Source organism: Trachemys scripta, chromosome 9 (assembly GCF_013100865.1).
Source record: "Trachemys scripta elegans isolate TJP31775 chromosome 9, CAS_Tse_1.0, whole genome shotgun sequence".
NCBI classification, from domain to species: Eukaryota; Metazoa; Chordata; order Testudines; family Emydidae; genus Trachemys; species Trachemys scripta.
This window is the reverse complement of record NC_048306.1, coordinates 77,005,795-77,033,211: the sequence shown is the minus strand read 5'-3', so window position 1 is coordinate 77,033,211 and position 27,417 is coordinate 77,005,795. Positions and strand designations below refer to the sequence as shown.

The 27,417-nt window shown below is 40.3% G+C and overlaps 1 protein-coding gene across 2 annotated transcripts in view; it reads right to left on the bottom strand.

Moving 5' to 3' along the window:
• Positions 1 to 411: 411 nt before the first annotated feature.
• Positions 412 to 27,417, bottom strand: part of TSC22D2 (TSC22 domain family member 2) — a 39,943-nt gene continuing 12,937 nt past the window's right edge. Inside the window, exons 2-3 of one of the 2 annotated variants that reach the window (XM_034781560.1) lie at positions 3,478 to 3,529; positions 412 to 2,119 (exon numbers count right to left, since the gene is read on the bottom strand). In XM_034781560.1, coding sequence (XP_034637451.1) covers positions 1,859 to 2,119; positions 3,478 to 3,529 — 313 coding nt within the window. In that variant the 3' untranslated portion in view covers positions 412 to 1,858. Of the gene's footprint in view, positions 2,120 to 3,348; positions 3,401 to 3,477; positions 3,530 to 27,417 lie in introns of both variants that reach the window. The other variant, XM_034781559.1, reaches the window with a different exon arrangement.

Here is a 27,417-nt window from a genome sequence, read left to right as displayed (position 1 = left end):
GAGAGAGAGAGAGAGAGAGAGAGAGAGAGTTTGTCTCTCTCTCTCTCTCTCTCTCTCTAAACAAATACATATTCTGTATCATCTGAAATGATGGAGTGCTAGGATGTCAGAGAGAGGCATCCCTCAAAGAGGGCAGAATTAAGATTGTGAGGCAGGGCTAGCATGTACCATAGCTATTTCCTTATTTACCAAGGTTTAAGTATAGGTGCACTCAACCTTCTGGAAGGATACAAGATGCTGTCAACTGTAACTAGGGCAAATATTAAGTTACTATTTAAATTTTAAGAATAGTATCTAAGTCTATTACTAGTTATTGCTTACTAACAACAAGGTGTAACTTCAATTATGTTAAGAAAAACTGTTATTCATTCAATCTAAGATTACATTTTGAACACATCTACAATCAAAGAGTTCAACAAAACTGCAGTTTAATTTCAGAAAATGTGTTAAAATATATATATTTATACATCAATTTCTGACACACTATGTGTTAGTATACACAAATGATGGTCTCTCTTGAAACTATTTATGAAATGTACATTTTTTTAATTTAAATACTCAATATACACTGCACTTAATCTGCATGTTGCATTTATTAAATACATTAAAATCTGCAATGTAACAAAACGTTTTCTCATACGAAATTCAAAACACCATTTTAAATGAACAAAAGATGGCTCACTTCATTTTTTTAAACAACTAGTGCATAGTACACTAGCGCAGCTCCACCAACACCAGCTGTTCGTTCTTTTTTTATTTGACATTGTTCACAGACTATTACATATTACAATAAGAGTGCTGGATAAAAACATGAGGTACGAAAGTGGTTCAAAGATTATAGGTCATGCAGATCATGCTAGACAGCAAAGAAAATTGTGAATGAGAAAAAACACTAAATAAAAATACATAAAGAATGTGCATTATAAAATAAAAAAACTCAATTACACAGCTTTGCTTCTTTGGTTACAAAGTAGGTTGAACAATTTCACAGCTTTTTATTCCCACCCCAAAAAAAAAAAAATCATACGAAATGTCAAAAAGCAGAGGAATCATGGCAATTTCTCTCTATTAGAAAGTAGAAACAGAAATGAGCAAAGTTTTCTTCATCAAAATAGCCCATCAATTATTTATTATATCACAATAACTGGTGACTACCTGTACAGATGCACTATGGTCTTCATACTTACACTCTATACAAAATGTACATTCAAGCTGGGTCTTGACTACCGTCAATAAATACCAAAGGTAAATTGCCATTAGTGTTAGAAATATGCCAGGATTCTTTTGTTCAATTATTGCCTAAACATTTTATCTATTAAACGCAATCCCGTCTATCAATTTTTACTGATACTTACATTTATTAAAAAAAAATTAAAAAAAAAGTTCTGTGACATTGTTCATGTACATTATGAAAATAGCAGCCCTGTAATAAATAAAACAAATAAATGAAACTAATATAGGCAAATGTTACTTATACTGAAAGAACAGTGGCTCTTAAGATGAATTGTTACTTCTTACATGAGATAGCAAGGCTCAAAGTAATCCATGGGTAATGGAAACCTTGGAGAGCCATCAAAGCTCTTAAAGACCCCACTCATGCGCACCAAATAAATGCATACTCTTTGCATTAACTCCTTCTACCATTTCCCTTGTGCACTGATGACATAACTGGACACCAACTGCGCTGTATGACATCTCAAAGTGAGGGAAAGCTCTTGTAGAATGATTGTCTAATACTGAAAAGGCCAAAACACACAACTGAAGCATGGCTACTTGCTTTCATATAAAGTGGAAAGAACACCAGTGGCACACAAGGACAGATTGCTTTCAGTTTTTTCTTAATGAGGAAAGAAAAGCTTTACGCTGAGGAAACATTCGGCTGCTGTGGAGGTTGCGTTGGCTGAGGAGGCTGTGCTATCACTGTTTGCAGTTGTGAAGTGCTACTAGGATTGGCCTGTTGAGTTGAGAGTTGGGATAACTGATCATTGTTTGAAAGAGATTTTAACAGTGCATTTTCTCGTTCAAGTAAAGAGTTTCTTTCAATTAATTCTTTTATTTGTTCCTTCAGGACTTCCACTTCTTCTCTGACTGCATACATCAAATGGCTTTTCACCAGATCCTGTGAACAGTAAGTCAGTAGTTACACAAACTGAAACAGCAGAGTTTACAATACAACTCCGTCCTGCTCGGTCTTAAAAGGTTAGTATGATTTCACTTATTCCATTAAAGTTCATCTGGTGCCCAGTAACACTTAAAAAAAAAAAAAATCACATGAACAAGTTAATGTTTAAGAGCAAATAATCTAGCACCTGAGGAAGTTGCTGCAAAACGTCTCCAATCTGAAAGGCCCTAAAACACTGCATGCTAAATAGCTTCTACTGCACAATGGAGTAGGCATAGGCACTTCCATTTGCATTAAAACTAAGATCTTTTCTACTCCACAGGAATTATGAAAATTTTACAGTAATCTGAATATAAATGGAGCTTTTTGAATGGCCTTCTATTTACGTATGTATTTTAATGCCCCCCCCCAAAAAACAAACAAACAAAAAAAACCCCACTTCATAATAAAAACAGGCAGCAGGCGGTGTTCTAGGTTTTGGCCTCATGAGAGGCACACATTAACTGCACAGAATATAGCTTTTTGCAACTAGCATCTTGTAGATTATTTTCAACTTGAAAGTCTGAACATGAATACTATAAATACACATGCATTTAGTTTTGCAGGATGGCATGTACTGGGGAGCCAAGTAGTCCAGTGATGAGGCAACTGGTCTTATTGCTAGGAATACATACAAGGGGGACAATGTGATTAGACGATAATTGAAAAATGGTGTTCTGGGAGTGGATGATAGGATCCTGCTGCACAGCATACAAGAACCAGAAAAACTCAGACTGGGAGGAGGTGGCAGAGTTGGATTTCAATTTTGTTTAATTAAATATTAAGTAACAAATTTTTTTTAAAAGTGTGCTATGTCTTCTGTGTCTTACATGTAATCCAAGTTTTTATGTTAAATCCTTTCAAAATGTTTAAAAAAACTCTTGTGTACCAACACCAAGGGTAGGAAGCTCTTTGGATCTAACATAAAACTAATCCTGATCTGTTGCCATTCCATAATCTAGGAAAATCCACTCTTCATATGATGGAATGGAAGAATCAGACCTAATCGAGGGGAGGAGAACAGACATTACATCTGCAATTCTGGCTAATGATATTCAATTTTATTCTAGCTATCTTCCAGATAATGCAGATTACATGTTTGAATAAAAATGAACATAGCTTGAAAGATTTCATCTAATTCATTAACTGCTTGTCCTATTCGAGATAGGAATCTGTTTTCTACTTACCATTGCCTGTTCTATTTTGTTGTCAATGGCTACAACACTTGCACCAGACGCACTGTAAAAAAAAAAAAAAAAAAAAAAAAAAAAAAAAAAAAAAAAAAANTCTCGAATAGGAATCTGTTTTCTACTTACCATTGCCTGTTCTATTTTGTTGTCAATGGCTACAACACTTGCACTAGACGCACTGTAAAAAAAAAAAAAAAAAAAAAAAAAAAAAAAAAAAAAAAAAAAAAAAAAGAAAGAAAATTCAGTGGATATTAGATTACTCTTACTTGACTAAACATTGAACCCATTTGTACATACAAATCTTGCAAGTAATAGATTGCTGAGAGACTGACCTTTAACAAAGGTACATGTGTCATAAGATAAACTCTTAAGAGGCTTTAAAAATTCCATAATACATCACATCCTCTGTGAAAGTTCTCCTTAACTGTCTGGAACAATTAGAGCTCTGAAATATATATATATTGCCACTCCCCATTCAAGCTTCTTCAGTTTACCAACTACAGTAATGGCTATGTTAACTGGCTCTGTACCAACCTGAAAGTTCTATAAACTGGCATTTCTAATCTTCGTAGAAAGTCCAGTTTATAGTCCGGTTGGCACGGGGCCGGCAGACTCTCTATCTGGCTCTGCCTGGCTCCCCGGAAGCAGTGACATGTCCCTGCTGCTCCTAGGCGGAGGAATAGCCACATGGGGTTTGGGAGGGGCTTTGGAGTGCCGGATCTGGGCGGTGCTCACCTCGGGCAGCTCCCCGCAAGCAGCGACCTGTCCCTACTGTTTCTAGGCAGAGGCGCGGCTAGGCTGCTCTGCATGCTGCCTCCACCTGCAGGTGCTGCCCCCGCAGCTCCCGCTGACCGTGGTTCTCGGCCAATGGGAGCTGTGGAGCCAGCGCTTGGGGTGGGGCAGGGGCAGTGTGCAGAGTTGCCTAGCCGCACCTCCGCCTGGGAACAGCAGGGACAGGTCACTGCTTGCGGGGAGCCGCCTGAGGCGAGTGCCCCCTGGATCCGGCACCTCGAAACCCCTCCCGCGCCCAACCCCCTGCCCCCTCCCACACCCAAACTCCTTCCCAGAGCCTGTGCCCCACATACCCTCCCATGCCTAAACTCCCTCCCTCTTAGTTAACTGGAATTTTTCCCCATACACCCCCCCCCATATACCAGATAAAGTTTTTACTGTATAAAACATAACCCCCATAATCCATGCCTTTGGACACCTAAAATTACCAGCCATTATATACCTTAATCTAGTTCAGTTAAGGTTTAATTTCCCTTCCTCATTATCCACACTCTCACTTAGAGAAACAAAAGGTTATGTAATATGTTAGCAAATATGCAGACTTGCTACATCATACACCAATATGAAATGTTTTGACACACACAAAACCAACAACCTTGTAGTAGTATTTGTCCTCAGCATTTACTTACTAATTATATAGCTCCTCTACTGGCAGCTAATCAGGAGTGTTCCTATGGCTTTGCAGTAGTGCGCCAGTAATCAATGAGAGCATTAAAAAAAAAAAAAAATACACTCAAAATTCAGGAATCCCACAACTGTGTTCATTTGCTCCCAGGAAACTCTGGATGCCCCATCCAATAAGGTAACTAGAATCCTATTGTAGGCCATTAAATTAGTCCCATTTAGGTGCTTACTGGTATGGGACATGTTTCTCCAATGCCAAGTGCTAATGCAGAGTGTTTTAGCAAATCAGGTTTCAGACCATCAGCACAAGATGGCAAAATGCCTCAATGCATTTTAGGAACAGAGTTTTGCAGACTTTTAAGATGACAATATTTATGCTTTCAGACAGTCTAATAAAAAAAACAACCCATTTTAATATGAATTTAACAACAAAATTTTTTCAGTGTCTTGCTAACTTTCAAGCTTCCTCGAGTTATAAGGGTACTGTAAATTTCCTTCCTCAAAATGGTCACCAAAGCTAGCTTCCTTTTTCTTCTAGCATTCCGATTCAGATATATATCCCTATTCTGTAACTAGCTAAGATAGTTTAACATGTTAGCCTACCACAAAAATCATTTTAAAAAAGTGACAGCCCTTCAAGTGTCATCATTAATCTCAAATAATGAACTAGTACGCATCCAAAATGCAACTTCTTAAGGAGAGAAAAACCATAACCAATAAACTTATTTTAAAAGGTGGGGGTTTTTTTGGGGGGGGGGGAGGAAGAAGTAGAAAGTAAACAGTTTATTTTTATGTTTTGCTTTCACAGAGGAAACAGTTTGTAGCATGATTATATGCATTTTGAACATAATATTAAGTGTAATTCTAAACAGTAAGAATGAAATCTTCATTTTGGATTTGAAGTTTAAACAGTCCTGTAGTATTAATCTGTTTCAGTAAGACAGCTTTAACTATCAGGGTGCAGGGTCTGCCTGTGCAGTCATTTGCAGAATTAGGACCCTTGAAATTAGAATTTAACCTCAACAGCCAGGACTAGGACTGAACCAGTATGCTGTGCGGTAAAGTACAGCAGCACATCTCTGAAGCAACTATCTTGAAATGAAAACCTCAGTTTTCATTTAAAAATTAGATTAAGCCACTAGATGTTATGGCTGAGAAGAAACTCCCCAAACGTGAACTGAGTACAAGTAACAAGGATGACTAGAGCACCACCTTTTCTGTCCTCACATTGACGTCTATCAGTATTTAATATATTAATTTTGGAGAATATCTCTGGGCAGTCTACCATTTAGAATGAGTAGATCTGCCTGCTTTTTTAATTACATCAATATTCTGGTTAGAAGATTCTGTGAATGAAGGTTTGCTAAACCCACGTGAAGTACACTGAACTCACTTGAGCAACACAGTTAAATGTCATTTCATTGCCTAAAGTTTTTAGAAGTGACAAATCAGATTGGCAAAGAGTTTTTATTTTAGAGGGGAGTGTGGAGGACAGAAGAATGTCAGGGTTAGAAGATTACAGAAAACACAACAAACTTTAGATAGGACTCCAGCACCGAGTGTAATGGTTCAAGCATAGCAATATTTCTTTTGTCCATTTAAAAAAAAGAAATAAAGCTGTCTTAGAGGCTAATAGAATTCTGATTAAAAATATATCAAGTCTCTAAGTTGTTAATAAAAGATTTATTTATTTTAAAAGACAGGTAGATTCTTTACAACTAAAGACACTTGATCCAGCTCTTACTGAATCCAATAGGAAAATTCCCACTGGACTTCAACAGAATCAAGATTGCCGCCCCCCCCCCCCCATCCTTTAGGGCCATCTGACAACCTACAACCGCTTTCCCTATATTTCCACTCTCCCTTGTTGCCACCCTTCAAAATGGAAAGGATTCCAGTCTGAGTCAGTTAGCTGGGACTCCATTCTTCCCTCTAAAAAGCCACAGCAAGACAGGCACATATATACATTTAGTTCCCTCTCATTTTTAGTCCGTTACTAGAAAAAGAGGAAAAACCCCATTGAACTGAGAATCCCTTAGAGGCTGGGAGTTACAGCTATTCCAACAGCTATCTGTGATGCTGTTAAAAGCACAACAAGCCAGAAGTGAATCATTACAGAAAAGAGGATTTTTTTAAAAAGGTAACTGGAGTTTGCTTATTTTTCTAATGTCAATTTACAGGGAGAATTATAATGCAACACTCCTCCCCCCCCTTAAATTATTCTTAGGCTATGTCTACACTATGTGCCCTGTAGTGACACAGCTGTGCTGCTACAGCTATGCCGCTAAAAGGTGCGCAGTGTAGCTGCTCTTTGATGGCAGGAGAGAGCTGTGCTGCCGAGTTCGCCACGCTGACCAAACAGGAAATGAAATTCAAAAGTTCCCGGGGCTTTTCCTGTGAACCTGGCTAGTGCATGGGAGTTCAAAGTGCTGTCCTGAGTGGTCACAATGGAGCACTCTGGGATAGCTACCGGAGGCCAATACCATCGATTTGCATCTGCACTACCCCAAATTCAACCCAGCAAGGTCGATTTTAGCACTACTCCCCTCGTCCGCAAATGGAGTAGCCTCCGGGAGCCATCAGCAAATGGAGTAGCCTCTGGGAGCTATCCCAGAATGCTTCCTTGTGACCGCTCTGGACAACACTCAACTCTGATGCACTTGCCAGGTAGGCAGTAAAAGCCCCGGGAACTTTTGAATTTCATTTCCTGTTTGGCCACTGTGACGAACTCATCAGCACAGGTGACCATCAGGACAGTCCACCATCACAGGCGACCATGCAGAATCCAAAGGCACAAAATGAGCTCCGACTAGCTACAGGAATAAAGGGAAACAAGAAGACTTTTTAATCAATACATTAGAAGCAAGAGGAAGACCAAGGACAGGGTAGGCCCACTGCTCAGTGAGGAGGAAGAAACAGTAACAGAAAACTTGGAAATGGCAGAGATGCTTAACGACTTCTTTGTTTTGGTCTTCACCGAGAAGTCTGAAGGAATGCCTAACATAGTGCATGCTAATGGGAAGGGGGTGGGTTTGGAAGATAAAATAAAAAAAGGAACAAGTTAAAAATCACTTTGTAATGTTAGATGCCTGCAAGTCACCAGGGCATGATGAAATGCATCCTAGAATACTCAAGGAGCTAATAGAGGAGGTATCTGAGCCTCTAGCTATTATCTTTGGAAAATCATGGGAGACGGGAGAGATTCCAAAAGACTGGAAAAGGGCAAATATAGTGCCCATCTATAAAAAGGGAAATAAAAACAACCCAGGAAACTACAGACCAGTTAGTTTAACTTCTGTGCCAGGGAAGATAATGGAGCAAGTAATTAAGGAAATCATCTGCAAACCCTTGGAAGGTGGTAAGGTGATAGGGAATAGCCAGTATGGATTTGTAAAGAACAAATCGTGTCAAACCAATCTGATAGCTTTCTTTGATAGGATAACGAGTCTTGTGGATAAGGGAGAAGCTGTGGATGTGGTATACCTAGACTTTAGTAAGGCATTTGATAAGTCTTGCATGATATTCTTATAGATAAACTAAGCAAATACAACTTAGATGGGGCTACTATAAGGTGGGTGCATAACTGGCTGGATAACCATACTCAGAGAGTAGTTATTAATGGTTCCCAATCCTGCTGGAAAGGTATAACAAGTGGGGTTCCGCAGGGGTCTGTTTTGGGACCGGCTCTGTTCAATATCTTCAATACTGGCATAGAAAGTACGCTTATTAAGTTTGCAGATTATACCAAACTGGGAGGGATTGCAACTGCTTTGGAGGATAGGGTCATAATTCAAAATGATCTGGACAAATTGGAGAAATGGTCTGATGTAAACAGGATGAAGTTTAACAAAGACAAATGTCAAGTGCTCCACTTAGGAAGGAACAATCAGTTTCACAATACAGAATGGGAAGAGACTGTCTAGGAAGGAGTACGGCAGAAAGGGATCTAGGGGTTATAGTGGACCACAAGCTAAATATGAGTCAGTGTGATGCTGTTGCAAAAAAAAGCAAACGTGATTCTGGGATGCATTAACAGGTGTGTTGTGAGCAAGACATGAGAAGTCATTTTTCCGCTCTACTCTGCGCTGGTTAGGCCTCAACTGGAGTATTGTGTCCAGTTCTGGGTACCACATTTCAAGAAAGATATGGAGAAATTGGAGACGGTCCAGAGAAGAGCAACAAGAATGATTAAAGGTCTTGAGAACATGACCTATGAAGGAAGGCTGAAAGACTTGGGTTTGTTTAGTTTGGAAAAGAGAAGACTGAGAGGGGACATGATAGCAGTTTTCAGGTATCTAAAAGGGTGTCATAAGGAGGAGGGAGAAAACTTGTTCACCTTAGCCTCTAAGGATAGAACAAGCAGCAATGGGCTTAAACTGCAGCAAGGGAGTTAGGAACTTTTTCCTAATGTTCAACCTAACTGTCAGGGTGGTTAAACACTGGAATAAATTGCCTAGGGAAGTTGTAGAATCTTCATCTCTGGAGATATTTAAGAGTAGGTTAGATAAAAGTCTATCAAGGATGGCCTAGACCGGGGTCGGCAACCTGCGGCATATGTACCAAAGACGGCACGTGAGCAGATTTTTAATGGCACGCTGCTGCCTGCCGCCTGCCAGGGTCCCGGCCCCACTCAGTGCCCCCGCCCACCGCTCTCTCCTGCGGGGGCAGGAGGCAGAAGCTTGGTCCTGCGTGCCGGCAGTCAAGCTCCCCCCTCCCCCGAGCGTGGTGCCTTTCTGAGCCTCCTCCTCCCCCGATCAGCTGATGGCCCTTGTGAGGGGGAGGGGGAGCAGAGCTGCAGCGTGCTCGCTGCTCCAGGGAGGAGGCAGAGAAGAGGTGGGGACGGATGGACGGGGCCCTGGAGAAAGGTGTGTGTGTGGGGGGGGGGGGGGGGGGGGAAATGGGGGCATGGGCCCTGGAAAAAGGTGTGTGGGGGGAAATCGGGGCATAATCCCTTCAGCCCCCTGCCGTGAGCTGCTCATGGCAGGGAGCCCCCCACACCCCCAACCCTCTGCCCTGACCCCTGCACCCCCCCAGCCCTCTGCCCTGACCCCTGCACCCCCCAAACATACCCAGCCATCCCACATCCTGACTCCTGCACCCCCTCACACACCTCCAGCCCCCGTTCTGACTCCTGCACCCCCCACCCCATGCCCTGACTCGTGCCCCCTCACATCCCCACCCTAAGCACCAAACGGGAGCTCCTGCACCCCCCCACATTCCCACCTGCACCCCCAGTCTGGGGTCCCGGCCGCTGGCCCTGCTCAGCCCGCTGCCAGTCTGGGGTCCCGGCTGCCAGCCCCTTGCCAGCCGGGGTCCCGCAGGCCCCGCTCAGCCTGCTGCCGAACTAGGTGAATGGAACCCCAGGCTGGCAGCAGGCTGAGTGGGCCGGCGGCGTAAGATCAGCATTTTAATTTAATTAAGCTTCTTAAATATTTTGAAAACTTTGTTTACTTTACATACAACAATAGTTTAGTTATATAATATAGACTTCTAGAGAGAGACCTAAAAAATGCATTACTGGCACGCGAAACCTTAAGTTAAAGTGAATAAGTGAAGACTCGGCACACCACTTCGGAAAGGTTGCCGACCCCTGGTCTAGACAGTATTTGGTCCTGCCATGAGGCTGGGGACTGGACTCAATGACCTCTCGAGGTCCCTTCCAATCCTAGAATCTATGAAGTTTCCAAGCTCTTAAGTAGACACAAGACTGTATGTGCGTGCGCAAACACTGCACAAACTGTAGTTGTACCTCTGCCCAATCTATTAATCCAAATACTATTTGGATTTTTTTTCCCTGGGAAGAGTTCACACTTAAATGCCTTAGTAACCACAAACCCTATCCACATTACAATGCATAACTGATACATTTAGAAAAATCCTAGTTTCATTGCTGCAATTATTTGTTTTCTCTGTTTTAAAAAGCATGGGGTTAGATGGAAGTATGACACAGGTAAGTTAATATACGGCATAAAATATCAACAAGCTTCTACAATATTGTCAAAAGGTACACTCTGATGGACAAAGTAGTACTATACCCAATGCATGCTATGCTTTTATTTGGAAAGGAAAGTCACAGAACTAGCATCTTTGAGAGCATAATGACTACCAGCAAGTGTTATCTGTAGTAAAGTACTTTAAGTGCATGTTTACAGTTAATGAAATAGCATATCTTACTAGAGATTAAATAGTTAAAAGATATTGTTCAAATGAATAAGAAGTTGAAGTAAAGATGATAAGTAAGAAAGTGTCAAAAAAAAAAAAAAGCAGGCGTTGAGAGAATGGAATTGGAGTGGATGGTTAAAGGCATTCTACCTTCAGCAGCATCCTGAAAGATGTTTAGGTATCCATTATAATATCAGAGACTTCCTGCTTATTTAAATTTAACCTTGTCAAAGTGGATTAAATCATCACCATAATGAAAGTACCAATTAATCATAAATGAACTGCGATATTTTTAGAAACATTCCACACTTGTTACCCTCTGGACTGAATTTTTTTATGATTATTGTTCTCAGTGAAAAGTGATACTCTGGGAAAGTTTGTTAGCAATCAGTAGTTTGAAGTTTGGACATAAAAATGGTTCATGGTTTAAGAAATTCAGTTTTATGTTCATAAAGTAGTGTTTAGTTTTAAAAGGTTACATAATGCTCAATAAAGTACATACACTAAGCCAAGTTGAAAGTTATGAATTGCTTCACTTCCAAGGATTTAAATCTCAGCCATATTGCTATGTATCAATTTTCTTTCACATTTAAATAAGGTTGCAAATCTCAGTGATTTGATGAAGTAAACCAACTTCAAGCTTCACTTTTTAAAGTAAGTTTAAGTTACAGAAGACATGCCCTACATAAGAGGTATTGATTAGCTATAAAGTCTATTTCCTCAGGAACTAGATGACAACTGCAAATCAGTGGCCAAGGGGAAAAAATCCCCACCACATGGATTTAAGTATTTTCTTACCCCTTTCTTGGTATTTCTTGTGAAATAACATCTGTGAAAGTGAGAATAATGTTCACATGTCTTTGGGCTTGTTAACCCTCCCACCACTACCACAGCTTTGCCTGTCCCTAGAAGATAAAGCAAGATTTCCTTATGGAAGAGAAGATAAGAAAAGCTGCTCTGAGGTTAGTAGGGAATATTGTTGGATTTACTGTAATGGATGGTTCCTTTAGAACCAGTGTCAAGGTGCCAGTAGCTCTCCAGAGGAAGGTGGAGACCTGTCACCAAAACAGTGTAGATAAACAACTCTCTGACCTCACCCAAACACACAGTGCATTTAGGCAACTGTGCAACGTTGGGTGAAATGGAGGGATCTTAAAAAAAAAAAAAAAAAAAAAAGTTAAGTTATTCAGCTCTTCTGAAGTCAAATCACTGTTTTGATTACAGTTTACAGGAGTAGCTAGGCCTATCTGTGTGAAGTTACCACTTTCCTTTGGGATCCACAATAGATTCTAGATCTGATCCTGACCTTAAGGTCTTGTATACACAGAAAATTGACCGGCATAGCCACAGTGGAATAATTATTCCACTACAGCTATGGCTATCAGTTTCCCCATGAAGACAAATCCTTGGTCATTAAGGACACTTCTGTGGTGCCATTTAATCATAGAAATCAAGATAAGTTTCTATTGGGGTAACACTCCACAACAACAGTAGACCAATACCAAAAAGTTATGGTTTTGGAGGGGTAGCATACTTAAATTATCTTAATAGCTAAACTAACAAGATGTACTGATAGCTCACTAGGAAATAGTAAGTTTTAGTTAGAGCTATTGAAAATCAACTATGTTTATGTTTTGGGAACCTTCTGGTAAACAACATAAGAGGAAGGATGATCCAGTGGTTAAGGTATTAGCCTGGGACTCAAGAGAGACAGGTTCAATTCCCTGTTCTGCAATAGACTTCCAATATAACCTAGGGCAAGTCACTTAGGGGCAGATTTTGAGAAGAATTTAGCACCCGGTAATTCCATTGAGAATAAGTGAATGCAAAACTGGCCATTAGTCTCTTTGGGCAACAAAATGGCAGATGAAATTCAATGTTGATAAATGCAAAGTAATGCACACTGGAAAACATAATCCCAACTATACATATAAAATGAGGGGGTCTAAATTAGCAGTTACCACTCAAGAAAGATCTTGAGTCATTGTGGATAGTTCTCTGAAAACATCCAGTCAATGTGCAGCGGCAGTCAAAGAAGCAAACAGAATTGTTAGGAATCATTAAGAAAGGGATAGATAAGACAGAAAATGTATTGCCTCTATATAAATCCATGGTACGCCCACATCTTAAAATACTGCGTGTAGATGTGGTTGCCCCATCTCAAAAACAAAAAACAAACAAACAAACAAAAACATTGGAATTAGAAAATATTCAGAAAAAGGACAACAAAAATGTCTAGGGGTATGGAATGGCTTCAGTATGAGGAGAGATTAATAAGACTGGGACTTTTCAACTTGGAAAAGACAACTAAGGGGGGGGGATATGATATGATTGAGGTCTACTCCTTCTCATAACAGAAGAACTAGGGGTCACCAAATGAAATTAATAGGCAGCAGGTTTAAAAACAACAAAAGGAAGTATTTCTTCACACAATGCACAGTCAACCTGTGGAACTCCTTGCCAGAGGATGTTGTGAAGGCCAAGTCTATAACAGGGTTCAAAAAAGAATTAGATAAATTCATGGCGTATAGGTCCATCAATGGCTATTAGCCAGGATGGGCAAGGATGATGTCTCTAACCTCTGTTTGCCAGAGGCTGTGAATGAGTGACAGGGAATGGATCACTTGATGATTACTTATATTCATTCCCTCTGAGACACCTGGCATTGGCCATTGTTGGAAGACAGGATTGAGGGCTAGATGGACCTTTGGTCTGACCCAGTACGGGCATTATGTTCTTAGGTTCACAAAGAAACTTGGGCATAGTAATGCTAAGCATCACCATGCCGGACTTTTTAGGTGCCTAGAAAATTATTGGAATTCACAAAGCCAGAATTAGGTACCTAAGCTCCCTATGCTATAAGTGGGGAGAGAGGGGCACCTCAGAATGGGATTCACAAAAGCCAGCACACGAGACCAGTCCTTGCCTAAGCTAGCCAACGGAAGATGCTAAACAGAGGCCTGTGTGCTAAGCCCTGTCTCTCGCTCTCAGAGATACAGTAGAACCTCAGAGTTATGAACACCTCGGGAATGGAGATTGTTCGTATCGCTGAACAAAACGTTATTTTTTTCAAAAGTTTACAACTGAACATTGACTTAATACAGCTTTGAAACTTTACTAAGCCACATTTTTCTTCTGCACTTTTTTTTTTTTTTTTTAAATATCAGGGGGTAGCCGTGTTAGTCTGTATCTACAAAAATAACAAGGAGTTTGGTGGTACCTTAAAGACTAACAGATTTATTTGGGCATAAGCTTTCATGGGTAAAAACCTCACTTTTTAGTAGTTTATGTTTAACACAGTACCATAGTCTATTTGCTCAACCCCCCCACCCCGTCTCTTCTGCTGCCTGATTGCGTACTTCTGGTTCTAAATGAGGTGTGCGGTTGACTGGTCAGTTCGAAACTCTGAGGTTCTATTTTAAGTGCTTAAATCTGGGCTGCAGGGAGGCACCTCTCTCTGTTTGGGATTCTCAGATGCAAACCTCTTCTGGCATAGGCACCTAAGCTGTTTTAGCAAGAAGCTGGTGGGAGGTGAGCAGTGGCTTTATGATTAAATAGAGACTGATTCTGGGATTTAGGCTTCTAAAGTGGCAGTTAGAGGGCCTAAGACATTTTGTGAATCTAGCCCTTTGTGCCTCACTTTCCCCATCTGTGAAATGCGGATAACTGTACTTCATCTCAGAGGAGTTGTTAGGATAAATACTTTTTAAGCTTTGGAGGTGTGCAAATAGAAGAAGCCATATAAGTACCCGAGAGTCCTGTGGCACCTTCTAGACTGAGATGTATTGGAGCATAAGCTTTCGTGGGTTTGTCAGTTTACATGCGTCTGATGAAGTGGGTATTCACCCACGAAAGCTTATGCTGCAATACATCTGTTAGTCTAGAAGGTGCCACAGGACTCTGTTGCTTTTTAAAGATCCAGACTAACACGGCTACCCCTCTGATACATAAGTACCTGAGACAGCTTAAACAAAAAAATCCCTAGATTTGTTCTAAGATCATTTACAATGTCAGGCTCACTTTCCCCAATAGGCAACTGCTATTTAGGATGCAGATGCTCTCCTTTCTATTACACCGGAGAGGGAGCCTTGTTACAGGAAGTGGAGGCAACCCGCTCAACAGGAAGATACAGGAGTCTTTTCTTCCATTTCCCCACCTCTTTCACATAGTCATAGCTAGTTCACATAAAGCACTTTGAAAATGCCGATTTTCAAAGCACCATACTAGCAATTATCATAATAGTCAGGGGAGAGTAGGGTGACCAGACAGCAAGTGTGAAAAATCAGGACAGGGGATGGGAGTAATAGGACCCTATATAAGAAAAAGACCCAAAAATCGGGACTGTCCCTATAAAAATCAGGACATCTGGTCACCCTATGGGAGAGATTTCTCTTCATTTTATAGATGGGGAAGCTGAGAAAGAGGTTGAGACTGGGCCCCCAAAAGGGAGACACACTGCAAATCAACAGCAGAGCTCAGATTTAACACCAAGTTCTTGACTCCCATTGTAATGCTCAAATTACCAGACCAGTATATTGTTTAAGTATAAGACCCAGTTAGAATCAAAATGAATTTGGACAAAATATCTGCTGCTCCAATCACTACATTAACAACATCAAGTGAAAGTATGGAATATTTACATCCAATTATTTATCTGTTTTATGGTATTGCCTAAGAGCCACTTGTGCTAGATGCTGTACAACCGTGAACAAAGATTGTAAGCTCTTTGGGGGAGGGACAATCAAAGTATAGGACACGATAACGGGGAATACAGGCAGAAACGAAGAGCACAAGAGAACAGTGACCTGATATTGATCAGCACACCAGCTGCCTACCAGTTGCCAAGTTTGTTTTTTTAAATAGATATCATGGCAAAAGAGAATTTAAGAAAGGACCTGAAGGAGAACGAGATTCAGCCACAAGAGTAATAGTCTACACATTCTTTAAAGGCTTATAAACTATTTTAGAAGGACCTCCAAAATGTGGTTTTATGTTGCGCTAGAGTTGTATGCAAAAGAAAAATGTGGGTTATGTGTGGCCTACAGTCTATTTTAAGGCTTACTGAATTTTTATTTTTTGCACTCTCTAGGAGCTAACTCTCTCTCAGTTTTAGTGAAGCATTTAATTTGAAGAAGTCACATCATATCCCCCTACTGTGCAGTACATGTGTGGGGCAAGAATGTCATTATGTGTACTTTACATGAGAGAAGAAACCACATCTCAGGCAGTAGTTTATTTAACTCAGCAGTCACCAGGCTGCTTTGTTGTAAGAACAAGCTATTCCCAGGTAGATTTCTTGGAATTGCTACAGAATCCTCACGTAACTTCAATTCCAAGACAGTTAAACCCGAGTTTGAAAAGAATCCCCCAATTATTGATAATGACAAGAGGGATGCGGAGAAGAGGACACACTATTTTCTGGTCCTCTTCCCCCCCCCCCCCCCCCACAAAAGTGTCTGATTCTCCCAGTCCCATAAGGGAAGTTTGTCCTTTTCCTAGATGTCATCTGGTAGTCAAGAGTCTCAGAGTGGAATACATAGTTTGTTTAGATTAATCCCTCACATGTATCAGTCCACTAGATTTACAGAGAAAGGGGTGAAGAGAGACATTCAGAGACATCACATGGGATGAAGTTTAGGAGCTCTTTGTCGGTATAAACAAATCCTAACCTGTTTTATTTGTACTGTGATGCTTTGACACATGAAACTTGACCGAAATTCATGATGGAAACACTGCCAGTCTCTCTCCAATGCCTTTCCTCCATCTACGGTCCAGCAAAGCTCAGGACACATCTAGACTGGTTTTGGCACTATCCCTGCTCTCCTCCCTCTAGGATTTTTTGACCAGTTCCTGGCCCATCCTAAGTCTCCTTTGTTCTGCTTTGACTGCACAAAGGGAGGTGAGGATGCACATGGGAACCTGGCTAGTTTTCAGCCAGGGTAGCAATAATGTAAACAATAACTGTTTCAGAGCAATAAATCCAGCTAGGATCTTATGGCTATCACCATTAATACTTAAAGAAAAGCCACTATTCAAGTCAGAGGCATTTGTTCCCCTTTACGTCTTTTAAATAATCTTGTATTATTAAAGAGGAAAAACTCATGGGGCCAGTAGTGCACCTAGCAACACCTGTTTCAATGGTAAGCAGGAAAAACAACATTTGCAGACTTCCCCAGGGAAGCCTCAATAATGACTCATTGCTTTCAAGCAACCAAGTACAAAAAAAAAAGTCACTTATAGCCAGCCTCCTGCCATGCAAGGTTAGGTTGTGATGAAAGTCTAGGTTTCTTCTAATCTTTTATTTTAGTCTCTTTGCATTTGAATATCACCTCACTATATTTTGTTAGCTCTTGCAGCAATTTATGTTCAGCTTTATTGATTCAATATTCCCAAGAGATGGTTAGCTACAGGAGAATATAAATCCTATTAATTAGTGGTGGAGGGGGGAGTTGTAAGGCAAGATTAAACAATGTTCTGACAACACTGAAGAAATTCTCACATTAAAGAAAGAGTTAAGAAAGCCACAGGTGGCTCCCTATCATGGCTAGACCAAGGTTGCAAAATTGATTTCTTCTTCCACAAATTAAGTTTCTTAAAAGGAAAAGAAACATTTAATTTTTTTGTACAGTGATCAGATCATTGAAGTCTGATAAAGTCAGCTATTTAGGGCTTGAATTTCCCCCGCATCAGAGTTCCACTTTATATAAGGGAGATGGACCATCAGGGAGCTGATTATGGGTCCCTGATTCTGTGCCTGCCAGCCCCAGCATAATTTACTTCTGGGAGAATTCTACACCAAAAAGTTAAAAATTCTGTGAATATTTTAAAAATATGCAAAATTCTGCATATTTTCAAAACACAATATAATCACATCAGTCTCATTTTGGTGATTCATTTCAAAATACCTGCCAGTGCCAGCAAGTATGTCTGTAACAATACAGACACTGCCCCCTCCGAAAAAAAGATTCAGGATTTTTTTTTTTTTTTTTTGGACAGATTCCTTACTAGGCATACTAATACAGAACTTTTGAGTAATTCATTTCAACTACAATACAGAAATGTATTTCCTGCACCCCAAAGAAGCAGTGCAAAGGCTTGGGGGAGTCAGGGATAATGGAAGAGCTGAGGGAGCAGGAAGGAGCCTGGGAGTGAAGCTGGATGTTTGTTGGGTGTGAGTGGGAGAAGTTTCTTTGGGGTTGGGGGGGACTGTTAGAGAGTTGGTGAGCCTCCCCCATGCAGACCCTGGCTGATCCCGAGCCTCTCCCATTCAATCAGGCACATCTGCCCCCCTCCCACATATGGCCTTGGAGCCTCCCTCCCCCCATATTGCCCTGGCTCAATGCTGTCACCCCACTAGCTCGAGTATGTGCTTGTGTGTCCCCCGCCTCCATTAACCCTTCTGAACCCAGTCTGACACACAGCCCCAGCTGCCTCATGTGCCCCACTCTGCCTCCTAACCTGGCTCCATGGGCAGGCTGCTGTGATGAACACAGCAGGCTGCTAGCTGTTATTGCCTGTCAGCTAGCTGTTCTGGTGTCACAGTAGCCTCTGGTGGGCCAAAGGTGGAACTGCAGCACTTCTTGGGCAGAAAGTATTTGCTGCAGGGCAGGACAGGGGAGAGAAGGGGAATTCTGCACCAGACATGAATTCTGCTCATGCGCAGTGGTGCAGAATTCCCCCAGGAGTAATAACTTATGTCTCCAAGACAATATGCTTAAGGGACATTACACCAATCAGAATACTGGGCACGAGAGTTGTCGCCACTAGCTTCACAGAAGCGCTAAGTTCTCTGTCCACCAAGGGAATTCTTTGTTGCCCACCTAAGGTCAGAATCCAACCACTTTGCATGTTAAACAGAACTAAGAACATGACCCTTAAAGAAAGAAAGAAAAAAAAAATCATCAGTGGAGATTCAAGCCAATAAGTTCGGAAGTTGAACTTCTGACAGGTTAGTGACTTTTGGCATTCAGGGTTGGCAAACTGCTACTGTGCATGTGCTCTTGCCATTACTTTCAGCAGTAGTATTAAAATCTAAAACCTCCATAAAACCTACACACCAAGGTAACAAATCAAGATAAAATGCCTGCTACATTTCATTTTAAATCGTTTGCTTGTACTAGAAAAAAGCAACACACAAAATCAGCGAAGACATCCTTACCAAAAAAAAAAAAAAAAAAAAAAAAAAAAGTTTGCACAGCTGTGTCTTCAGGACTGAAAACAGGAATTTATAAAGGAAACCATTTACATTTTCCCAGCATTAAAGTAGTAGTAACAGTATAGTTTTACCTTTTCTTGGTATAGTCATTTATGTTTCCAGGATGCAGGTTTTGAACATCCATGGTAAGACTTTGTACATTGACATTTGCAATACCCATACTACTTAGCTTAATGACTAAATATAAAATCCAAAACTAGAAGATTATAAATTTATAATCTACCAGTATTTATATATAATATCTTACTCATAAGAGTGACAAATAATAAAGTAACTGAAAGCTAGAAAAAATATTTCAACTGGACTAATGGTCTGTGCACAATATGTATGTGAGAGGATAACCTTTTCAGGCCCCAAAACCCATTTTTTGATATGTTTAAATAAAGGAAGTATTTTGGACCTAAACATTGCCACTTTTTTACAAATGCAAGAAAGGGATTTGTACCTAAAAGTGTCACATTAAATAAAAATACAGAGTTACAGTAGAAGTACTGAAGTTTGAAATAAGACTATTCATGTTAATAAAATTGTGTAATGAAATAGTAACAGGCATTTTGGCCAATGTGATTTTAGCCCTAGAAACCACACACACTTAGAGTAGCCAGACCGCACACTAGTCAACCCTAACTTCAAAGCCCTCATCAACAGGACACATGAGTTAAGTGCCATTTCATATTTACTAGGTGATATCACAGTAGTATGTTTTCTGCTTTCTTTTTAAACCATGCAGTAGTATCTTCACTGTTTCTCTGTGTGAAAACAGAGCAATGAGTGCATTGGTGTTATTCAGTGCTATGCTCTGTAGTGTACAAATGTTGCCAAGCAAACTTTAAAGAATCCAATGAAGCTTTGTGCAAGTTTTGAAGAGATTGTTTCAATAAGTCAAGTGCAAACAAGACAGAATGATGAACTGCTCATCAACATTCAACAAGTGAACACAATTTATACTCCACAGACCTGGTGAAGCAGAGATTCTGGGACAGGCCAATGCACCACAAATGCACCTTAAATTATATGTAATTAATATCTATCAATCTTTCTTACCAGGACTTCAATCTAATGTCTACAAAACCTTAAAGTCAATTAATAATGTGAAAAAGCAAATCTGTTTGCTGCTGTTAATGAACTGGTAATATATCTTTGACAAGCCATATCCATAAAACAAAATTGAGTTTACTGCAGTTTCTCACCATGGGTTCAACAGTGACTGGATACAAAAGAGGACCAAGTAGAACATCTCTTCATTTATAGGAATGAAGTTTGTTTCCCCATCAGGGTGACTTAACTTGAATTGAACAAGTGAAACAGTTACTTGGCTTGATTCATTTGTTTTTAACTGCCCATAAATAAAATCCTTACATTTTCCCCTCAATGCAAGTGCATATGTTTAAACAGGACATTTTAATAAACTTACCAAAAAATTAGGGCCTTTAAAATGTCATTCCCAAAACCTCATCCTTTAAAAAAACAAAAGGAATTTTAGGTATTTGCATTAGATTTAGACATCCATATTGTTGTTTTAATACGGATGAGCTACTAGCAATTGCTCTGCATTTAAATCCTTTCAATTTAGGTAGTATATTTCAGATATACACAGGAGAAGGAAGAGGGAAAAAAAGCTTGTATGGTGATGTTTTCAATTCTGTAAAGTTTAAGAAGATTAACATCTGAGCGACTGAACTGCCTTTGGATTTCTTTGATGTACTAGTCTATCCAATAAGCATCTTGATTTCAAAGGCACTAAATGAAGAAAATGAACACATTATGTAAATGATGAGACACTGCATGGTGCAAAGCTGTTCATGCATGTATACATTCAATACTTAAGTTCGATTCACATAACTTGTTCAAATGGAATGCTTGATAGAAAGCAGTTGAAGGATTCCTATGATACTCAAGAATCAAATGGAAAGGACAGAACGGACACATAGCAACTCAGACAAATATGAAGAATGTTCAGCTTTTCATACTCCATCTTTTTCTCTTGTTCCGGATGCTAAACAGAGCAGACATTTAAAATACATCCCCTCTGGGCATAGCTTATTAAGTGTCCAAGGTGTGAATTTTGAGTTTCATTTGCTAAACTTCACGATCATGGTTCAATAGTTGAGAAACACTATCTTGTCCCAGTGGTCGAGTGCAGTATACCATGAAGGAGATGCAGATTCAGAACTAATCTGTTTCTCAACATATAATCGAGACTATTCCGAGTTGCTTCTGCCAGAGCATATATGGTGCAACAAAAATCCACTAAATAGGTCCCATGTTATGGTGATAATACAAAACCACCATATTGGTGTGCTATATGTACAATTTTGAATACCTATATCCAAAGATGTGCATGTTTACAAAAGCTAAAGTACACTAAAACAGCATTCAAAATCCCTACTCCCCGATTCCCTCCATAGAAGTGCTACTTCACCTTAAACTCAAGGATTTTACATGGACATCTGAACTTTAGGCTGATTATATATGAATGGGAGGCCAGAAAGGGTAAGTTGAAGACTAAATTTTATGATCAGCAAATCCAACAAACCCTCTCATTCAGGTTTTTTTTTTTTTTTAAACAAACACCACACGCACACACACACACACACACACACACACACACAAAACAAACCAGTATCTCCACATCTTTGCATGCCACACCATTCTAATTCCAGACTTCAGGATGACAGAAGGAATTAGATTCCACGTTTAACAGTCAGAAAGGGAAAATTGCCTCTGTTAGCAAGGCAGTATATAACCCTAACATTAGTATCAGATACCAAAGAACTATGTTAAGAATTTTGAAGTCACTTAACAAGCACTCAAAAATTCAGGTTGCCTGTGCAACCTTAATTTAGCCCTCTTGTGAATATGTACAACAGTCTTTAAAATCATATATTCTCCCTTTCCCTCACAAGACTCATGACTCAGTGCACAGAATGGATGGTGATCACTGAATGGGTAACTATTTAATATATTTTTTTTTAATTCTCAATGACTCCAAACCTCACTTTACAGCACACCATTTAAAACCTGCACTGAATATATAATTAGCATTCTTATGGGCTTCTCTCATGCTCATCTCCATAGTATCTAAGTATTTCACTAACGTTAATGAATTTATCTTTACAAAGCCTCTATCAGGTAAAGTTGTGGGGTTTTTTTTTTTTGTTTGTTTTTGAACAAATGGGAAGAGAGGCACAAATATTAAGGCTGAAGTTGGAAGTGTCTACTCATTCTGAATGCTCAGTTGAAGATGCCCAGGGCCTGATTTTTTCAGAGTATTTTGAATTGTATATGTTCAGTGCACAGGTCCAATTGACTTCAGCTGCATTTCTGAGTGCTCAGCTCTACTGCAAATTGGACTCCAAGATTTTCAACTGAGCACCCAGAATATGAAGAAAAAAAGAGTTAGTGGCTACTTGGGAAAAGCCTGGTTTAAGTGACTTGCCCAACATCATATAGAAGGACTGTGGGAGAGGCAGGGCTAGAATCCGATGTTCCAGAGTGGCATTCAACTGACCTAACCATGAGAAACATCCTGTCTCTTCCTGCTGTCCCCTGCCTCATTCACTACACACTTTCCATCTTCTGCAGCAAACGAGGAAGGAGTCCTACAGGGAACAGCCTCATTCAGGACACAACCCTGATTCATTCCCTGAGCACTGCCTGTCTTGTGCACTGAATGAGGCAGGGGGCCTGTGGAAAAAAATAGTATGTGGTCATGTAACTGAAGATCATAATTCATATGCAAAATGAGAAAGGAGTACAGGCACCCTTAATTCTGACATTTCCTAACTTTTGAGTGCTTGATTTGGCAGCCTTAATACCGTTTTAATGTAGATTTTTGGATGCCATTTCCTAAGCTTTTAAAAAACTAAAAACCAAGAAGTTCCACTATGTGGAATCAGACTGATACCCACCCACCCACCCCCCGGAAACCTTAAGACCCACTGCACAGAGCTCTGCCAGTTAACAGCAATAGTAAGGTGCAATCCTGTGCAGACCAACCTCTAAAGGGGAATGAGACATCCTTTGCCAGTGGATTTCAGAGTTATTTGCTAACAGCAGAGGAATGTTGGGACTCAAATCCTGGGTTCTTTCTGGAAAAGCATGCTCTAGCAGTTAGACCCTGTCACTTCATCTTCCTTAGCCTGCCCCTTCCACTAGCATGTCCCTACCAGCTGTCCCATCCGTCTCCTCATATCCTCCCCTACTGCCTATTCCAGAGACTGTCCCTGTTCCCTTGCTCCTATCCTCCCACCTGCTGCCCTAGTCCTTCTACACATTTAAGCATGTTATGCCATTTCCTCCTCCATGCTGCCTTGACACTAGCAGTGGGGACACAGAGTAGCCCTGCTTTCAAGCTCTAATGCCCAGCATCACAATGGCTCCTGGCAGCCAGCTAGTCCCTCTTCTGAGGAACAGGCAGAAGAGTGAGATAGAGACTTCAGCCTCTCATATCTTCCATATGGAGCTTTTCTAAGCTAAGTAGAGCAGATGAAAACAGGAATCAGAGTACAGAGTATTTTGAGACCCTAAAAATGTTGACAAAAATGTCTTTTTTTAAAAAAAAGTCACCTTAGATATGCAGCCCAAAATGTCTCCATGGTTTTGCAAAAGCCACCAAGAAGGGGACTACTGTAGCAGGCCATACATTAAGAGCATGGTACAGAACATCGGATGAGATTGGCGGGGAAAACTTGGCATTGGAACCGGGGTGGGGCAAACAATTAAACTGACTAAGAAAGTGAAGGGCCAAGACAGAAACACTATCTAGAGACTAAAACAGGTTTTTAATTAACAAGACATCCTGGTTTCTGCATTCACTATCAGTGAATATATAGTCAGAGACCCAAGTGTCAGTGACTGGAGAAAAGAACAGTGCCTAAGTACATTTCTACAGCTCCTGAGAAGCCTGACTGAATCAGAGGTTTTTAAAATCACGCTCCAAACATAAAACCAAGTCAGGGAGTTTCTCCTATGGTAGTGGGGAACCAGAGGCAGAGAGGATTTAGTAGCATGCTCTGTTGCAGTTTAGCAGCAAAATTTACTAAGGCACTGGCTAAGGTCGCTGTGTCTGAAAGCACTGTCTACACTGCACTTTCGTCAGTAAAACATTTGTTGGTTAGAGGTGTGTAACAAAAAAAAAAAAAAAAAAAAACCACCACCACCCCCGCCCCCCCCTCCTACCCCGACCAACAAGTTTTACTGACAAAAAGCACTGGTATGAACAGCGTTCGTTGGTCACAAAGCAAGTGGCCTATGCTAGAGGGAAGATGCTTCTAGTCAACACCTGCTAGCTATGGTCAAGACCATGGAGCACTGAGGAAGATACCTGGAAGCTGTTCTCTCCACCTTCCCTTCTCACAATTCAATGACAGCTTTGCATAGAGTTGAAAAGTATCAGCAACATGCTTCTCTTAGAATCTTGGGGGAGGGGCGCCTTTGCTCAACCTGAGCAGAGAGAGGGTCATTGATAAGAGGTTCACACCTGTGGGGAAAAAAGGTGGTTGGAAGGAAAGAAAGAGGGCCATAACTTGCATAAAAAACAAGGATGGAGGGAAACAAAAGGTGACAAGGAAAGCATAACATGGATCGGCTGCAATGACCAAGTGAGAGGGGAGGTAGAAACAGCACTGGACTCAAAAACAGCACCAGAGTTAATCCTGTCAATGGAGGAGACAGGCCAGCTGATCAAATTCGCTGTAAAGTATTCAGAGGTATCATTTCATAGAGTAGAAACTTTTACTACAGGTGTAGAATTCCTTGGAACAGTACTCTAAATCTTCCTGATGGGAGCAGGGGTTGGTGGAACATCAGTGTAGGTTCCCTTCAAGGGTTCTATCCAAGGACTTGTCTACCCATTTAATCAGGTTTTTTTTTTTTTTTTTTTTTTTTTTTTTACACAGACAGATATTAATCCCCAGCATAAAAGGTGTGTGTGTTGGTATAGCTAATTTCCCTGGATTTCTTGAAATAAGCTATTCAATAGAAGCACTCCCTGTACAACTACAACCTCTATAAGGAGTTCATTGATTTAATTATATCTGTTTGTCTAGATTCTTTAGGTACCAGGAACCTATACGAACAGATTTGCCAATAAGGAGTCAATATTAGGCTGCAGAACAGCACTGAAATGTAACCCCTTTTGTAAACCAGTTGTTTTCAATGCAGTTGCCTGTAACATGTTCTGCTGATGCTACAATGCACTTGCCATGGAGATGGGGAATTTTACTTAGCCTTTCCCTAAATATATATGGCACAAGAAGCTTTTCTAAAGTAGTTCAGAGGACATTGTAAAAAAAATTAATCTACCCTGGTATATAGCCTCTCTCTCCTGAACCTACCATACTAAAAGAGTCTACAGGATTCCACATGAGAACAGATTAAGTATTTATGCAACACCTTTCTTTAACTTAAGTAGGGAAGATATCAAATCACAATTGTATGTAAAATAAATCAACTTCTGTGCACACAAGATAAAACTGTCATTTGATTCCTACAGCAACCTAGAGGATTTACTTGGAGTATTTACTTAAAAAAAAAAAAAAAAAGCCCCATACATACTACAGTTCCTGGTCATTATTGGCCAGCATGTGTCATTTATTACCCCTAGGAGTTTGGAATTTGACCTGAAAGCTGCTCTATTAAAAGTTGTTCATCCAACAAGTATCGTGTTCTCATATTCAAACATATGCATCCTAAAAAGTCTCTCTCATACACACGTTATGACAAAACCACCTTAAACTGGGAAAATATAGTAGCTTAATGTACCTATCAAGCATCAGGGGGTAGCAGTGTTAGTCTATCTACAAAAACAACAAGGAGTCTGGTGGCACCTTAAAGACTAACGGATTTATTTGGGCATAAGCTTTCATGGGTAAAAATTCAGTTGCACCTGAAGAAGTGAGGTTTTTACCCATGAAAGCTTATGCCCAAATAAATCCGTTAGTCTTTAAGGTGCCACCAGACTCCTTGTTGTTAATGTATCTATGCCATTTTTTAATAGATGCTTCAAAGATACAAACAATGAAATTTTTAAATTCCAGATTTTAGATACCATTTGTATAGCATGAGCTATCATAGCTTAAGTTTTGAGATAGTCTTGTTTGCATAGGGGAGACAGAAAAGAGCTTGAAGTGCATTAAAAAGGTGCTAAAAACCCTCTTCCTCAGGAAGTGATTTTAAACAGAGTCACCTACTTCCAATCCTGAATGCATGTATTTGCAGATATCAAAACCTGCTACTATTAAATATGAAACTTATGGTTTATAACCACAACACATGTATTTCACAAGCTTCATCTATTTTTAAATTGATAACCTATAAAAGAACACAGGGCTTTTTAAAGGCATTTTAGACAAATTGCAAGTATATTGGAAAGCACTTTCCAGTCTTCTTCTGCTATATTCAAGGTAGGTTAGTTTTGGTCTGTTCAAGAAAAAAGAACTAACTTGACAGGAAGAGCTACCCCACAGGAAAAACTAACCCACGAACTGACATAACAAAATGGGTGCTTAATGAACAGGTCTGAACTACTATCACCAAGTGTATTAGACTGTTGAGCCATGCAATATAAAAAAGAAGCGGGGGGGGGGAGAGACAAGAGAAGGAGAGAGGTTAAGGGGTGCAGCAGTAGAAAAAGAGGAAGCCATTTGACTTGGAGAATACCAAGTCCCCCTTTTAAAAATCCAACTTTCCCCATTAGAGGTCAAATATAATACTGGGATGGTGTCCAGTGTGAAGTAGTATATCCCTGAGACCACAGCCCAAGTAAAAAACATTAAAAGAGCAAATATAAAGTCCCAGAGGTTTTTGGTCCTGATGTACTGCAAACAGAAATACCGAGCCCCCAGATCACATTACTCTGGTAGGTATGCATCCTGATCTCATTTACAAGAACTGCAGCTCATTTAGGAGGATCTGTTGAGGCTGAACTGAGGGCGGGAATAAGTTTGGAAGACTGAAGCAGAGGAAGGTACAAGATGAGAGTCTTAGGGTATGTCTACACAGCAATAAAAACTGCAACACTGAGTCTCAGAGCCCAGGTCAACTGAAGAGCTCTGTGTAGCTCAAAAGCATGTCTCACCAGCAGAAGATTGTTCAATAAAAAGATATTACCTCACCCAACATCTCTCTTCTTAAAGGAATGACAATTATTTAAACAATAAGCTGAATTCACCAGCAAGAATAGCTTGCAATTATTCAGGTGAGTAGCCGTGGGCGGAGAAGACCACCCTTGTAACATAAGGCGTTCAGGTGGCACACTGGGGCCCCCTGGA